This window comes from Aspergillus nidulans, chromosome I (genome assembly GCF_000011425.1).
Source record: "Aspergillus nidulans FGSC A4 chromosome I".
In the NCBI taxonomy this organism is placed as follows: Eukaryota; Fungi; Ascomycota; class Eurotiomycetes; order Eurotiales; family Aspergillaceae; genus Aspergillus; species Aspergillus nidulans.
Genome location: NC_066257.1, coordinates 317,006 through 333,090, shown reverse-complemented (window position 1 = coordinate 333,090; position 16,085 = coordinate 317,006). Strand labels below are relative to the sequence as shown.

At 51.6% G+C, this 16,085-nt stretch overlaps 6 protein-coding genes across 6 annotated transcripts, besides 1 other annotated feature; 5 read left to right on the top strand and 1 right to left on the bottom strand.

The window, feature by feature from the left end:
• Nucleotides 1-16,085: part of a sequence feature (contig 1.108 735..352786(-1)) that runs on past both edges of the window.
• On the top strand, nt 735-2,540 carry ANIA_06389 (putative carboxylesterase; the record flags this gene model as incomplete). The annotated part of the gene is made up of 6 exons (XM_658901.1): nt 735-919; nt 985-1,154; nt 1,210-1,257; nt 1,327-1,508; nt 1,560-1,901; nt 1,962-2,540. 6 exons carry the CDS (start codon nt 735-737, stop codon nt 2,538-2,540), a joined length of 1,506 nt encoding a protein of 501 aa, XP_663993.1.
• On the top strand, nt 2,903-4,978 carry ANIA_06390 (putative homogentisate 1,2-dioxygenase; the record flags this gene model as incomplete). The annotated part of the gene is made up of 6 exons (XM_658902.1): nt 2,903-2,926; nt 3,390-3,412; nt 3,476-3,632; nt 3,676-4,308; nt 4,375-4,537; nt 4,590-4,978. 6 exons carry the CDS (start codon nt 2,903-2,905, stop codon nt 4,976-4,978), a joined length of 1,389 nt encoding a protein of 462 aa, XP_663994.1.
• ANIA_06391 (phosphoprotein phosphatase 2A catalytic subunit pphA) lies at nt 7,041-8,714 on the bottom strand. Its single transcript, XM_658903.2, has 6 exons — nt 8,340-8,714; nt 8,243-8,284; nt 8,032-8,137; nt 7,446-7,979; nt 7,329-7,401; nt 7,041-7,280 (listed from the first exon to the last, which is right to left on the bottom strand). Exons 1-6 carry the CDS (start codon nt 8,499-8,501, stop codon nt 7,208-7,210), a joined length of 990 nt encoding a protein of 329 aa, XP_663995.1. The 5' UTR covers nt 8,502-8,714; the 3' UTR covers nt 7,041-7,207.
• ANIA_06392 (uncharacterized protein) lies at nt 11,057-12,735 on the top strand (the record flags this gene model as incomplete). Its single annotated transcript, XM_658904.1, has 5 exons — nt 11,057-11,435; nt 11,567-11,790; nt 11,834-11,967; nt 12,012-12,642; nt 12,688-12,735. 5 exons carry the CDS (start codon nt 11,057-11,059, stop codon nt 12,733-12,735), a joined length of 1,416 nt encoding a protein of 471 aa, XP_663996.1.
• Nucleotides 13,027-13,813, top strand: ANIA_06393 (sugar O-acetyltransferase; the record flags this gene model as incomplete). The annotated part of the gene is made up of 3 exons (XM_658905.1): nt 13,027-13,187; nt 13,235-13,583; nt 13,706-13,813. 3 exons carry the CDS (start codon nt 13,027-13,029, stop codon nt 13,811-13,813), a joined length of 618 nt encoding a protein of 205 aa, XP_663997.1.
• ANIA_06394 (acyl-CoA dehydrogenase family protein) lies at nt 14,381-16,055 on the top strand (the record flags this gene model as incomplete). Its single annotated transcript, XM_658906.1, has 3 exons — nt 14,381-14,987; nt 15,060-15,285; nt 15,350-16,055. The coding sequence occupies 3 exons, from the start codon at nt 14,381-14,383 to the stop codon at nt 16,053-16,055; spliced, it is 1,539 nt and encodes a 512-aa protein (XP_663998.1).

Here is a 16,085-nt window from a genome sequence, read left to right as displayed (position 1 = left end):
CGTGGCTTAGAAACGGCCGTGTATCCTGTAGACATTGAAAGGTCTACCTTGTTGTCCATCGAATTCCGTCAATGTTCCGATTCCAGATGATGCCATGAGGACTGACGCTATGAGCCTGGAATGCCTCTTTCACCGGCCATTTCAACCCCCTGGGTGAACTCTTCGGCCAAAGATCGTATGACATTCCCTGAAAACACCACAATTTGCATCTCGAGTCGGTCACATAAGGCTTCCAAGAGCAGTTCACTGAATGGAATCAGTCAGTCAATGTTCTGTTGTTGCGATCAATGCGTACACCCGCTGGAGAGAAGAGAAACCATCTCGTCAGGTGGTAAGGGAAAAGGAAAATAGACGCTGCGGTTTGCAGTACGGTCCTGAGTCTTCGTGCCAAAAGAAGATGCTTGTCGCTACTCGTCACTACTCGTCGCTACGCTGAGCCTTCGAGTACTTAGGTGATGCTTAGTGGTGACTTGGACTCTCTCCGACGCCGAGCATCCGCCGAGCACCACATCCCGCCCCGCCGCCACTTGTGTTACTCGTTCTCCCCGCACAGCCCCACGAACTATTCCACCTGTGCAGACGCTGTAGTCGCAGGTCCAACACGCAACATCACAGCCCAGTATTATCATGGCACTGACTATGTGGGGTGTCCTCGCTTGGGTATCGAGGGGCTGCCTTCGAAGCTGGTTAATTGATTGATCCTCAATTCAACCATCCCCGATTTCAGAAGTAAAATGGCATCTCCGCAAGTCCAGCACGACGGCCTGAATGCGACGTTCACTGGAATTGAGACGCAGTGTGACGGTACGGCAGTTCATCATTTCCGCGGTATCAAGTATGCCAGCATCCCTGGGCGGTTTGAGCGTGCACAGCCGGTGACGGGGTTTGACGGGCGGACTGTTGATAGTTCGCGGTTTGGGTATGTCACATCTAGTTCTTGCCGGATCAACGATTGGAGCTTGGTTTAATACTTTTACACTCCAGGCCCCGATGTCCCCAGGTCGATATAGATGTCCGCCATCTCCTCCGCATCCCCGAAGATTTCGTGATCGAACAGGAAGCTGAGGATGAATTCGAGTGCTTGACTGTCGACATCACTTGCCCTCCTGGTGCGGCAAGCAAGGACGGTCTCCCGGTCCTGGTTTGGATTCATGGTATGCGGGATACGATGCATTGGGTGTGATGGACTGGGCTGAGAGTAGTGTTTAGGCGGTTCACAGATTATGACGTTTTGCTCTGCGGCGTCCAAGATCTGCGGTACGTTGATTCTAAAGCCCTATGTGCATCGAATTTTGAATCCGGTTTTCTAATCAAGTATGCTTTTAGACCCCACGAGGCTCGTCGCTGACTCGATTAAATCTGGCCAGCCGTTCATCTTTGTCTCCATCAACTACCGGCTCAACATTTTCAGCTTCGGAGACGGCGGGGAGACGAACTTGGCTATCAAGGATCAGCGATTGGGACTTGACTGGGTGCGGAGGAACATTGCTGGTTTTGGCGGCAACGCGGTACGGGTTCTCGGTCTGCTCCATGATAAGCGGCTAACTGAAGATCGATAGGACAACATTACTTTGGCTGGAGAGAGCGCCGGCGCTATCTACGTCCATGCGCACCTCATCACCGGCCCGCCGGTAAAGAAGGCCGTTCTCGCGTCCGGATCACTGTACCTGTCATCCCCGTTACCCGTGGAACGAGGAAATGCTCTCATCAAAGCTCTTGAGGCGAAGGTACAGCAGTACGGCGAGTCCTCGCTCCGGCAAGCTACTGTTCTGTCTCTACTACGGGCATTGAAGGAGAGCAACGTCAACACTATGTGGATACAGGAGGACGATGAACTAAGGGACTGGGAGACTAGACCCGAGCACGCTGACGAGGTCATGATCGGTGATACAGAGTACGAGGTATGTCGTCCGTCTGTGTTCCGGTTTCCCAGACCGCTCATAGAGTACTAACCAATGCAGTCCGTCATCTGGCGCAACGGCATCGAGACCTTCGACGGGCCAACCATCGCCGCTGCTTTCGAGCAAAACCAAACATACGGGCCTACACTCCGCAAGATGTACAATGTCGTCCCCGACCGCCCAACAGCATGCAAACTCGGTGCCTTGGACCTCGTCAACGACGCACGCTACACTCTTCCCGTCGAACTCATCTCGGACAAGATGGCCGCCGCCGGGAAACGCGTTTTCAAGTACGTTGTCGACCAGGTCAACCCATGGCAAGCGTCTGCACGATCCCACCACGCCGTTGACCTGCTTTTCCTATTCGGAGGCATTGATCTGTCCTTCAATCCATCTGCCGACGCGGTGGGTAAGGATATGAGGAGACGTTGGATTGCATTTGTGAATGGGAGGAGCCCTTGGAATCCCGAGAAGCGCTTTGCGTTCGGACCAGTAGGCGAGTGCCGGGAAATTTCCGAGGCTGGGTTTGCGGCGAGACGGAGAGTGGCGCATCTCCAGGCGTTGAGGGAGGCAGGAATTGGAGTCTACTTGCCCATTGTGTTTGCCTTGACGGCGGGGAAGATCAGCTTGTTAAATTAGGATAGAGCAGAATAACACCTTTAAACCGCTGCATTTCTACGTACAGTATAAGGCATACCCCTACACGTGACCTTGCGCTAGTGATGGGCAGCTTCCCAACACATCAAATCCTATCCTTCTACGACTTCTCTGCCAGCGTCACCATAAGGCACCAATTCATGTTTATTCTTCGGCAAATTTCAAGTCACATCAGTTCCGAACTCTCCTCAACCCTCCACGTCCATGAGTCTCTCCACTGTTACTCAGCCTGACTAATGTGGGGTCACCGTCAGTCCCTCGCATTCTTCGCGGCGCCTTAGCTTGAAGGACTAGCGGTTCGATTCCGACAGGGCAGATTCCCGGCATTTAAGCTCCCCCCCGACATGCCGAACGCCCAGTATTCCGGGGTACCGCGCACCACCATGCAGTGGCATCGCATTTTGCGCCTTGCGGGCTTGGAGCTCCACATTCTCGAAGCATAGCGGGATTATTCGATATGTTTTGAGTCTCAGACAAGCTAGGATGATCATGGGGAGATTCCCCCTCAGCCGTCGAGTTTGAGTGACCCCACTGATTCAAAGTATATGAGGATTTGAGGCCCGTCTGGTCTTTCTGGGTCGACTTGCCATCTTCTCTCACGCTTAACAACTGATCTGCGCTTTACTCCTGCTGCTTGACTTTTTTTTTTGCACGACATAATGGGCTCCATCGGCAAGCTCTCAGACCCCAAGGAATACCAGAACATATTCCACTGGGCTGAGACACAGAAGGACGGCAAAATCCCCTCCTTCAAGACGCGGAGGAATGATCCTTACGAGGCTTGTCCACCATCCAATCTCTTTAAGAACGACTTACTAACTTGTATTACAGTACCAAGCTGGCTTCGGCAACTCGTATGTTCAACACAAAATCTGGGCTCTGCTTAGCATTCAACGCTCTAACGCAGGATAATCCAGGTTCGAATCAGAGGCCGTTCCCGGCACAATTCCACATGGCCAGAACAGCCCCCGCAATGTCCGTTTCGGGTTGTACGCAGAGCAGGTCACCGCGACGGCTTTCATTGCCCCCCGTCATTGCAACAAGAAGGCTTGGCTGTACCGCGCTCGTCCGGCCGTAGCGCATGAAGGATTCGTACGCAGTAACCGATCGATTCCAGGCCGAACTTGGTGCTAACAGTGTCCTGTTTCAGACCGAACTCCCCGACAACAAAGACACCGAGTGCAGTTTCCTTCCCCTCAATCCTCGCATCCATGTCTCCCCCACTCAGCTCGCCTGGCACCCGTTTGACATCGAAGAGTCTGAGACCGATTTCGTCGCCGGTCTCAAGACTGTTGCCGGCTCCGGCGACCCCACCCTCCGTGAGGGCATTGCAACACACGTTTACACAGCTAACAAGAGCATGACAAAGAGGGCCTTTGTCAACTCCGACGGCGAGTTCCTTATTGTCCCCCAGCAAGGCGCCCTCGACATCCAGACCGAGTTCGGTCCTCTATTTGTCCAGCCCGGTGAGATTGTCGTCATCCAACGTGGTCTCCGCTTCCGCGTTGAGCTTCCCGATGGCCCTTCGAGAGGTTATATCCTTGAGATCTGGGGCTCGCAGTTCGAGCTTCCTGAATTAGGGCCTCTCGGTGCGAACGGGCTCGCGAATGCGCGGGACTTCCTATACCCGACTGCGAAATACGAAGTCGTTAAGGAGCCGTGGGAGATTATCTACAAGCTAGGTGGCAAATTCTTCAAGAGCACCCAGCAGCACAGTCCATTCGATGTTGTGGCGTGGCATGGAAACTATGTACGTCATGCGCTTCCGAACCTTCTTCCTTCCTCTTATGGTAAACGTAACTGACAGTTATTGCAGGTCCCATACAAATACGACCTGACAAAATTCGTCAATGTCGGCTCCATCTCCGTTGACCACATCGATCCATCTATTTTCTGCGTCCTTACTGCCAAATCCCGCGACCTTAATGCCCCTCTCGCCGATGTCCTGATCTTCTCGCCCCGCTGGGATGTTGCATCGCGTATGTTCCACCAGGTCAACCAATTCGAAAACCATATGTTAACAGGAAGCAGACACCTACCGCCCCCCTTACTACCACCGTAACGCGGCATCCGAGCTAATGGGTCTCATCTACGGCGATTACGGCGGCCGCTCCGACGCATTCAAGCCCGGCTCTATCTCGTTTGAATGCGGGATGGTTCCGCACGGAGTTGCGTACGAGGAATTCTCCGCTGCAACGGCGGGCGAGACTGATCCTCCCGCTATGCGCATCTCTGAAGGATCTATCGCGTTCATGTTTGAGTCTTCACGACCGTTCACAATCACGGACTTTGCGTGGAAGAGCGAGAAGAGGCATGAGCACGAGCCGAAGATGTGGGACAACTTGGTGGATCATTTCAGTGAGCATGCTAAAGAGGTTGAGGAGATATTGGCGGCGAAGGCGAAGGGACTCCGGATCTAGTTCCTTTGCCATGGAATGTTCGTTTTATGATAGGTGCACCGAGTGTTCACAAGCGTGCTGTTTTATATAGGATAGGATAAGGTACTTTTGTATATAGATCATAATACTCTACATATTTTTTGTATTGTTACCTTTTAGTAGGTGCACCAGGAGGATCGAAACATAAATCCATCGATGTAATCCAACCTCCATGGTCCGCGGCGAGACTGAGCGGGTCAGCTAATTATGCTACAGCAGCAAGATGAGACCTTGTCTACAACACCTGGTCTAAACTATTTATCCTACTAACGCGGCGTCAAAGCCAAAGGACAAGACAAACCGATCATTCGACGATGGCATTTCTGCCGGACTTTGCTGAAACCCGGACATTTAGCATTAACACGATGTAACTGAAAATCGCAGGTATGTCCTAAGATCTAGAGCTCACAAAAGGGACTCGGCTAGTGTAATCGCCAGGCTTTCTACTTCTGAGCGACTGAACCGCACAAATCATGGCGTAGCAACAATAGCATGATTAACCTGGTCTCCACATACACTGGCTTGTATTTCTCCACCAAAGCTCGACATAAACAGCTTGTCACTCCAGTCACGCAGTCGTTGTCGGCCTCCCAGAATATCCCAATAGTATAGGTACGCCTAGGAGCTGAAACGCGCTGGCGATATTTATTTCTTCGTTAGCAGAGGAGGGAGCTGTGTTTTACACTGTGGAGGAAACCAACAGGAAACAGTTTGCGATAGCTGGTATCGAAAATGCGCCAATCCTCGAATTGTGAGCCCCCTACCCCTTTAATCTTACACTTTCCCAGGAGCAGACTCCTGCTGAGATGTCCATCATGTCATATATGCCGTGGTACACATGGATGATTTGGTGGACCAGCACTCCAAGCACAGAGAACAAGCCAGTTCACCCGCAACTTCAGTCTTGGGACGTTCCGTTAGACCCAGTGGTTTCATGGTCAACTGTGCCTTGACGTTCTCCTGAATAGATCTGACCTCCCGAGCTGTATCAAGACGTTGTGGTCCAACTATTCTCAGTCTTCGACCACAAGCATCCTAACCCCCGGCGAACAGTCCTCTTGAACTGGATACTGACAACAGTGCTCTCTGGTAGAATATTGAGAAACAATCAACCCATCACTAAGCATTCCACAAACTGCAAGGTGAAAGGACAGTTGCTCTTCCTTTACGATATGAAGCTGATTGCATTGATGACGATATTACAGATCCGGCCACCTAGCAATCAGCATGAGAACAAGTGACATCCCCCAAAAGTAGGGGGTTATTAGATGTCCAAGCGGGGGCAACGGCCAGGACATTCAATCTCAGATGAGCTTTGCTGTCCTCTTTCGACTGTACAACCCCTTGGTCGGTCACCTAAACTACTAGAGACGATCAGAGCGAGGTTGATGAACGCACAAGACATCCCCATTGCTTATCTAGCTCATCCAGCTTAGTGCTAAAACAGCTCGCGATTACAGTTGACACTGCTCGCTAACAAGTTGTGGAGGGAGGGGAATGGCTTAAGCGCCTGCAAGTACTATAACCTTTTCTGATGAAAACGCCCTAAGACCTATGGCGAAAAGTGTATGGGAAAAGAGACGGTAAGAAGCCTGATTGATCATTTCATAGTAAGCATAATAGAAACATGAACCCGCTAGCCGGCAAAAAACTGCTGCACGATCACATGACTATGTTAATCATCTCGGGGAGTTGAAGTAATTCTAGACTAGGTGCGGCGTGCCATGGGTAATTAACGGATTTACAGTATAGAGTCTGTGCTCAATGCTCTGCACTATTTTGGAAGTAGGAGGCTGTGAATAAACACTCAAGCCATGCGGCGAGTGAGCGTGTTCAGCTTCATCGTGTTGCTGTAGTCATCGTTCCCGCTCTGCGATGTATCAACGGGCTGTTCGGAGGATGAGATCTACGCGAATGAGGCCTCTAAATATAGACTCCTTGTCTGCGAGCCAGAAGGAAAATACAAAAGCATTGAGGCTCATTGTACTCATCTTCTCCATTAAAATACCAATCATTTGAGAGTTACATCATTCAAGTTACAACAGAAGCACGCAATCTTATTCGGAACATGTCTTATTTTCATGAATGGTATCAACACGCGACAGGCGGACATTGGTTATGTAGGCAGAGTATACCGGCATCTGCTCAATCCGCCGGAGCCCTCTCGAAGGGCCGCCAAGCCTTGCAGAGAAAGAAGTCTATCACTATTAATCACAGGAAGTAGTCTGGGGTACGTCTCGAGACCATAGGCTCTCCTGCGCGCGGGCAAGGGTCGAATTGTAAGCTGGCAGAGTCAGTGCTGTCATGTCAAGGCTGAATGGTGGACACATACAACGTATACTTCAGGTGTTCATCGATTTCCATAATGGCGGCTTGGTTACCGCAGCGGTAGCAGTAATTAGGGGCTAACACCGTTAGTCATCATCAGACACAAACCCAGGGAACGTACCAGAGAAGATCGTAACGACATTCCGGTCCTGTGACCAGTTATATCCCTCCATAACCAACTGGTGTGCTCGTGCAACAAGTGTCAGGCCGTTATTATGATTGAAAGCCTCTGAGATATCTTGTCCAAATGTGTATCCAGCACCACGGGGAGATATTCCCCAGCCGCAACGATCATCTGGGTCACTCCAGAGCAGATCGCACATGGGACCTTCGTGGGGAACCTCCTGGATTCGGTCTAGAGATCGGATGTTATCCAGAGTGTCAATGGACGGACTCAGACCACCGTGCAGACAGAAGATCTGGTTCTCGATGAGGGCGGTAAGGGGAAGGTAGTCGAAGAGGTCGGTGAAGTATTTCCAGACATTGGCATTGCCGTATTTTCGCAGGCATTCGTCGTAGAAACCGTACACCTGTGTGATCTGGCGGGACTCGTGGTTTCCGCGGAGGATGGTGATACGCTGGGGATAGCGGATTTTCAGGCAAACAAGGAGTGTAACAGTCTCGACAGAGTAGTAGCCACGGTCGACATAATCACCTTAATCGGTCAGAGCTCAGGAGGCCAGAAGCGAGTGTTGTGGGGAACAAACCCATGAAGAGGTAATTTGTGTCTGGGTTTGGCCCGCCAATACGGAAGAGCTCCATTAGATCGTGAAATTGACCGTGAATATCACCGCAGACGGTTACCGGGCATTTCTGCAGTACAGATCAATCACTGATCGAAATCGCTGGCGTCGTTGTGGTCTGTATCCGCGAAACGGCCCACAACGCATCAAGGAAAATCAAAAACACAGCACATACCACAGGTTGGACGTTTGACTCCTCCTGCAAGACCTCTCGCGCCTGATAGTCAGGAGTTAGGAAACAGTATCTTCACCATTCCACCAAAGGAACACACCCGATCACACAACCTCCGCACATCCTCCTCTGCGAGTTGTTTGCACGTCATCAAACTCTCGATCCAGCCATCGAGCGTGGGGATCGACCCAGGGTCGGTTGTCGGGGAAAGGTGGTGTGGCTCTGGCGAACGCGCCGCATCGATCTCCATATTGTTATCCATTGTCGTTGGGAGGTGAAGCAGCTCAAAGGCGGATAATAACCAGGGAAACGGCTGCCGAGGAGGGGTGGGAGAGCTAGGCGAAGGGTCTCGTGAGGCGCAGTCGCTTACGTCGTTGGCGGGACAGCAAAGGGGGAATGGAACTGAAAATAGAAATTAAGGCGAGAGAGAAGTCTATTGGGGAAATAATTCGTGTCGCTGAGCGATGGGATGGCGATGGGAGTTGTCGAGAACAAGAAAGGGAGCAGGTTTGCTGGCAACCAGAGTCGACGAGGTTTGGCCGCCCGTGCGCCACAGCAAAGCCACACCCGGAGAACTAACTCACCGTATGGTGGGGAGCTACCAATACGCACCTAATACGCACAAAAAGAAACGAGAATATTGCCACTATACCGATTAATACTTTTTGTTTATGATACTCGTAGCTATCGCATTACTTCGTTTCTAACATTACAGGCCATTTAGATCACCCACTTCGGTGTCGTGTCGTACTTCAAATTTAGATGATGTCACCGCCGAACCCTCCACCAAATCCACCAAACCCCCCAGATCCTGGTCCGCCAGGGCCACCCCGGCCTCGACCAAAACCTTGGCCAAACGGAGGTCCTTGTCCAGGGCCTACAGGATCGTACCTTGCACCAGGCGGTGCCCGAGGGTCGTAGCCGCCTCCTTGAGATCCTCCAAAAAGAGGATCATCGAAAGTTGGATGCATGCCACCGCCTCCACCAGTCAAACCAGGGCCAATCCCTCCTCGTATAGGATCGTGCGGTGCCAACCCGGGAGGATAAAGATCCCGGTCTCCAATGGTTAGCGGGTGTCTTCCTCCTCCAGTGAACCCTCGAGGCGGTCGTTGGATCTCGTGTTCATCCTCAAAGCCAGGTGGCGGGAAATCGGCAACAGGGCCCGGTCTGCGAGGGGGTACCGCAAGGGGATCGTCAAACGGATACGGTCGTGCAGGCGGATACGGATCATCTCTCAACGGATCGTGCCTTGGCGCTGCTTCCGGCCGCGGTTCTCTTTCAGGTTGTCTGTCAGAACTTTGCGAGGTTTCTTGTCCCTCCTTGTAGAGACCAGGCGCTAGTTTCTGGATCACGTTTATCTTGAACAACGAAATGAGGTCCATCAAGCGGGATCCAGATATGAAGATCTCTTTCAGCGAAGTTGTCAAGTCTGCCGAGGAAGAAAGTGGCAGCGCTGATCCAGAGATATAGTCCTTGACAGGAATATCGAAAGACGTCGTCCGGTCGTCGCCTAGAGCCAAAGCAAAAATCACAGCATTGTTTCCAAGGCGACTGATTTTTAAAAGGTATTGCATCGATGATTGAGCATGAGCGTATCGAAAAGAGGACGTTGAATCGGCGTTCCATTCTGCGGGGAGGGATGAACTGTCGGACGAGCCTTCTGCGAAACATCAATCGTTAGAAAGGCCAGAAGCGCGTTGATTATACGTACCTATGGTATGATCTTCACCAAGGCCAACTAATCTGAAACCAACAGCGACCATACAAGCGTGGCTGATGAGAGCGACAGCTTCGTAGGGAGTATTGAGGCTGAACTCAGATCTGTCGTCAGGACGGAGAGCTCGAGCCGCCAGCCCCACCACATTGTTGGGGCTCAAAGAGTCTGTGTTTCCGACCATGTTGGGTCTGTTCGGTATTTGAATGGTTGTACAATTTCAGAAGAAGACAGAGATGTTTTGGTGTTTCAACGCAGAAGATGTAGGGAGAATCGTCGCAAATCAGTCTGGATAAGTATTGAATGGTCCAGGCGCCAGAGTTGCGTGGCCTGCCCCAGCTGAATGCTTATCGGTTATCGCACGTGATGGGCTAGCTCCTCGAGGTTAGCGGGATGCAGCTCGAGATGCCCAAGGGCTTCGCCACAGACCGGGGTTGGTGCCTGAGCTCCAAGGCTATGCCCCACGTTGACTATCCACGTTAACTATCTACAGATTATATCGAGGCCATCCATCCATTCACCGTCCATGATCTGTGATGATAAACACCTGGGTGTCAATTAGTATGCTGATGAATTCTTTTCTTATCTTAAATCGATAGAAGTCCTGCGAAGCACGTTCGTAATGCTTATGAAAGCAAGTGATGTGGCAGCAAGAATATATATTTCTGAATAACAGATCATTAAGAATATTATTCAACCAGCACGCTCAAAGCTGATATTTTTGATGGCCCCGATTGGTCAAGCCAAGTATATTATTGCAGATGCTTGATGACAGTGGTGAAACGCAATATGTAAGACCCTTTGGAGACGCCAGCTCAAGTCGGTTCCCCAGATCAGGCCCGCGTGCGTGGCTGGAGCCGATGTTTCCCCAAACAGTCTAGCGCTGGTTAGATCCAAATGCCGCCTAAACAGCTGGAAGAAGTCACTACACAGTCGGTCAATTCGTCGACCGGAATATCCATCCTTAGCCAAATCGACCAGTACATTTTTTTGAACGCATATAGGGCAGTCTAAATATATTTTACAACGGTGGCGCTGGACCGGCACAATGCCACGCGCAGGCATGCAGCTTAAGCTTTATCTCCGATTGTACAAGGCTAATTATGACAGGCCCCGCTTGTAAGACCTGCCGAGAGAAGTGTCGGAAATGTGATCGTGGTCGTCCCAGCTGCCAGCGGTGTATCTCCAAGGGTCTCGTATGCCGCGGCTACCCAGATCAGTTCCGGTTTTGTGGGATAGCAAGTCGTGGAAAATGGAAGGATGCTCGCATTCCAGCACTGGACGAGGAAATTAGCCCACAAAGGCAGGAGACCTTGATAAAAAACCAGATAAAACAGTCTACAAGCGGGTCATCTACACCCCCAGAACCGCGGAGGTCCAGGCGTCTGGCGATCGACTCGATGCTGGTGAAGCATGCGGACGAGGTCGACGATATTACCGGTCTTCTAAGCTTGACACAGACCAAGACGCTTCTACAACATTGTATGTGAGGAAACGCAAACGGTGATTCTCTGCTAACAGATCTTAAGATGACACGTTCATCTGCCCGCACCAGCTGGCTGAAATTGGCGACCACAAAGATAACCCATACAGAGCTTATATTCTACCCCTAGCGAAGAAGCAGATTGGCCTGTTGTATGCGCTTCTGGGATTTTCCGCAGTTCACCTCGGAAAGTTGACAGGAAACAGAGACATGCATGAGACTACGGCTGTCGAGTACAGGTTAAAGGCGATCCGGGCCCTGGGGGAGTTGATCTACAAAAGTCAGACCACGTCCCTATCGAAGGAGGAGCAGGACACTGTTTTCGCTACGATCCAGATCTTGCTACTGCATGATGTAAGTACGGGTTGATGTGGATGCCAGCGACTGACGTGGATAGATTGCGGAAACTGGAATCTCAGAGCACGGTGTTCATATTACCGGTGCGATGTCTGTTTGTAAGACCATATTGCTAGCAGACGGGTTTAATGGCCAACGACAGAGAGCAGTGTTCTTCATAGGAAACTTGGCATGGTATGTGTTACCTAGTATTTGATATACTTCGCTAACAATGGCAGGTTGGATATAATTCGAGCTTTTGCCGGGACACGGCGGCTTTGCTTCACGCAAGAGATCCGTGAGATGGTTGCTAGCGCTGGGGGACACAGATTCGAGCTGGTCAATGGTTGCCCGCGAGAGATATTTCTCATCATTGGACGAGCACTGGAAAAAGCAAAGCAGTACAAAAACGACTGGACGACCGACGAAGACTTCCGCTCTACGCTCCTCGGTGCAAACCAAGAACTATACTCATGGGATCCGAGAAGCAAGACATACCCAAGCTCAGATGCTCGCTGGGTAAACGTGGGCATCGCGTTCCAGTTTGCTTGTATACTGCACGTCCACCGGCTGCTAGATCCACTGCGGCCGGCAAACAGTCCTGAGATACAAGAAGCCGTGCTGAAGATTCTGGACGCAACGGCGGATGTCCCTGCGGACTGCACCTTGATTGAGCTGCTGATCTTCCCGCTTTTCATGGCAGGGGCTGATTCTCTCTCCCGACATTCGCAGTACTATGTTTTGGCGAGGCTCCGCGAGATCGAGCGGCGGTCCGAGATTCGTAATCCAGTTCCGGCTGATTTACTGGGGAAAGTCTGGGCTGCTCGATCTGCAAAGGATGGGAACGAGAACATTTCCTGGCGGGATTTTGTAAGTATCCTCCTGCTGCTGTGTTTACTCGACTGACAAGTCTAGACATGCTTTCCCGAACTGACGCGACAGCATGATTACCTCATAATATGAAGCAAGATCGTGCTTAATTTACGCCTGCAATTCTTATATCACGGCTGGACTAAGACAAGATCCACCCAACCTCCGCCCGAATGGTGAAGAGAATAGGTTAGGAGTGCCGCGAATTTCCTAAATAGGAAGTATCCCCAACCGGTGGGGATGACGCGGGGCTATTGGTCCCTGACCATATACCCAGGCCTGTGGCAAACAAACAAATAAGTAGCGCTGGACGCTCAGCAATGGGTTAAATAGAGCAGGCTCTGAACCGAGAAATCTCGCAATCTCATCCACCGACTACCGACGATGGCCGCCTCTAAAGAATGGCAGAAGATGCTCAAGGGCGAGCTATACTGGGCATGGGACGCCGACCTGCAGGCTAATCGGGATCGCTGTAGGGAGGCGTGCAAGAGGTTTAATGAAGCCGGCCCTGTCTCCCGACGACGTCGAGCAGCGCTCTGGAGAGAGTGAGTGCGGTTCACCCATGCCTATGTCTAATCCTAATCATTAACAGTATAATCGGCGACACTCGCCCACTTCCACCTGTCAAACAGGACCCAGCAGCAGACGAGAAGCAATTCGACGAGACAGACCCCATTGTTGATCCTCCATTCTCCGTAGACCACGGGCTCAATCTCAAAGTCGGAAAGGGCACCTTCATCAATTTCGATACGACAATTCTCGATACATGCCTCGTTACAATTGGAGAGCGCGTACTTTTTGGCCCGCATGTTCGCATATACGGGGCCACGCACCCGATCGATCCGGCTGTGCGTCGGGGCCTAGAGGGGCCTGAGGCTGGAAAAGAGGTGCATATCGAGGATGATGTGTGGATTGGAGGCAGTGTGATTGTACTTGCCGGGGTGAGGATCGGACGAGGGAGTACGGTTGGGGCAGGGTCCGTTGTTACGAAGGTGACTACCTAGCTATTCCTCGATCTATGCTCCGTTGCCCGGCCCACTGATCACTGACTGGTGCGGTTTAGGATGTCCCACCCTTCCATTTCGTTGCCGGAAACCCGGCGAGGGTTATCCGCAAGATTGAGACGAGTATGGATCCAGTACAAGCTACGGAGGGTTCTGAGACGGTTTAGATGGTGATCATGGGTCTTTTAGTCGGATCAGTTAGAGCGTCCCGTCGAGGAGGATACGGAAATAGGTTGGACTCTGTGCTCTGAATAGTGGGTCGGCCCGCCCTGTCCATACAGCGAAGAATTGAGCCGAGGTTGTTATAGAACGATCGATCTTGGCGGCTTCCAGTCTTTTCACAGCCAGATGTGCTACCTACGCTAGAGCTGGTGCGCCTTTGCAATATGTCATCTATGAAATGCGCTTGAGCTCAATGTACTTCTGATATTTATCCGAGGCATCCGAGGATTCCATGTACTCGGTTGTTGTAGGTAAATTGGTACGGCCTTAGCTACCTCATCGATATGAAGCAGTAGGAACCTCGGCACCCCGCTCTCAGTATTAATTCGCTGTAAGTGATTGGCCCAGAAATAATGTCTGGGGTATTTGAAACGATTTTCACTAAAGATATTTCGAGGTCTAGCCGCTGCCTAGGTATACTTAATCGCCGGAAGCCCAGCCTCACTTGTGTTACTGTGGACTCTCGCTCATCCCACACCTCTCTTTCCCACAAACCATCTAATCAAACAACTATGTCTAAGACATTCACGCGCGACGAAGTTGCCAAACACAACACCGAGGATTCCCTCTGGTGCATCATCGACCACCGCGTCTATGACCTAACCGACTTTCTCGACGCACATCCCGGCGGAAGCGTCGTCCTGTCCCAGATAGCCGGCAAAGACGCAACAACCGACTTCTACAACCTCCATCGGCATGAAGTCTTGACGAAGTACCGTGACTCGCTTTGCATTGGAACGATCGCGGATGAGAAGCCCGAAGTCATTGATCCCACGCCGGACGGTCTCAGCCCAGTTCCCTACGCCGAGCCGCTCTGGCTGCGTCCTGGCTTCAAGTCCCCTTACTACAACGAGAGCCATCGACGACTGCAGAAGGCGATTAGGGAGTTTACGAGTCTGCATGTTGCACCCGAGGCCGCGGAGAAGGAGAAGGATGGAACGTACATCAGCCAGGAACTGATCAACAAAATGGCTGAGACCAACGTGCTTGCCATGAGACTGGGCCCAGGGAAGCATCTGCATGGGCGAAAGCTGCTGGGTGGTGTGGTTGATGGAAAGGAATTTGATTATTTGCATGATTTGATTATTGCGCAGGAGATGGTCAGGGTCAATGCGCGTGGTAAGTGCACCAAGCTTATCTTGAATAGCTGTTGCATTTTCGGGAGACAGAGTACTGATTATATTTCCGCAGGTTTCCAAGATGGTAACATGGCCGGCATGGTCATCAGTCTTACAGCGGTTCAGAACTGGCTGCGCAACGAACCCCTCCGGCAAAAGGTCACTGAGGAAGTCCTCTCAGGCAAGAAGAAGATGTGTCTTGCAGTGACGGAGGCATTCGCTGGCAGTGATGTAGCGGGACTCCGAACGACTGCTGAAAAGACGCCTGATGGGAAATACTACATTGTCAATGGAACCAAGTGCGCTTCCCCATCCAGCTTCCTCTCTACAGAGACTGTGAGCAAGGTACTAATGTCTGCTCAGGAAATGGATCACAAACGGCATGTATGCCGACTACTTTGTAACTGCCTGCCGGACCTCAAAGGGCTTCTCCGTCCTCCTGATCCCCCGCGACTCTGCCGTCGAAACAACTCAGATCAAGACCTCCTACTCTACAACCGCCGCAACCGCCTTCGTCGAGTTCAACAACGTCAAAGTCCCCGTTGACCACCTTCTTGGTGAAGAGCACAAGGGTTTTATTGTCGTGATGTCGAACTTCAACCACGAGCGTTACATGATGGTCTGCGCGGTTGTGCGTTTCTCCATGACAGTTGTTGAGGAGTGCCTGAAATGGTGCAACCAGCGTATCGTCTTCGGGAAGCGCCTGATCGAGCAGCCTGTAATCCGCCAGAAACTCGCCCGCATGATCTCCCTCACCGAATCAAACCAGGCCTGGCTCGAGTCCATTGCTTACCAAATGAACAACATGACCTACGCCGAGCAGTCTAAAAACCTTGGTGGTCCTATTGGACTGCTCAAGTCACATGTCACGCGGTGCGCGGGTGAGATTGCCGAGCAGGCCACGAATATCTTCGGCGGACGCGGTCTGACACAGACGGGCATGGGACGCGTCATTGAGATGTTCAACCGCACGTACAAGTTCGATTCGATTCTTGGTGGGACGGAGGAGATCCTGGCTGATCTAGGTGTTCGCCAGGCCTACAAGTCGTTCCCAAAGGCTATGCTATGATCCTCGACGTATTGTAAACGCATTGTCTGT

Bases quoted from the DNA above. Each gene is read 5' to 3' on its own strand.
- ANIA_06391 (XM_658903.2), bottom strand. From the start codon at position 8,501: ATGGATAACAATATGGAGATCGATGCGGCGCGTTCGCCAGAGCCACAC. The intron at 7,980-8,031 runs GTTTGTTCCCCA...TGACCGATTAAG, and splicing joins CACAAATTACCTCTTCATGG to GTGATTATGTCGACCGTGGC. The intron at 7,402-7,445 runs GTACGTTCCCTG...TAACGGTGTTAG, and splicing joins TGTCGTTACGATCTTCTCTG to CCCCTAATTACTGCTACCGC.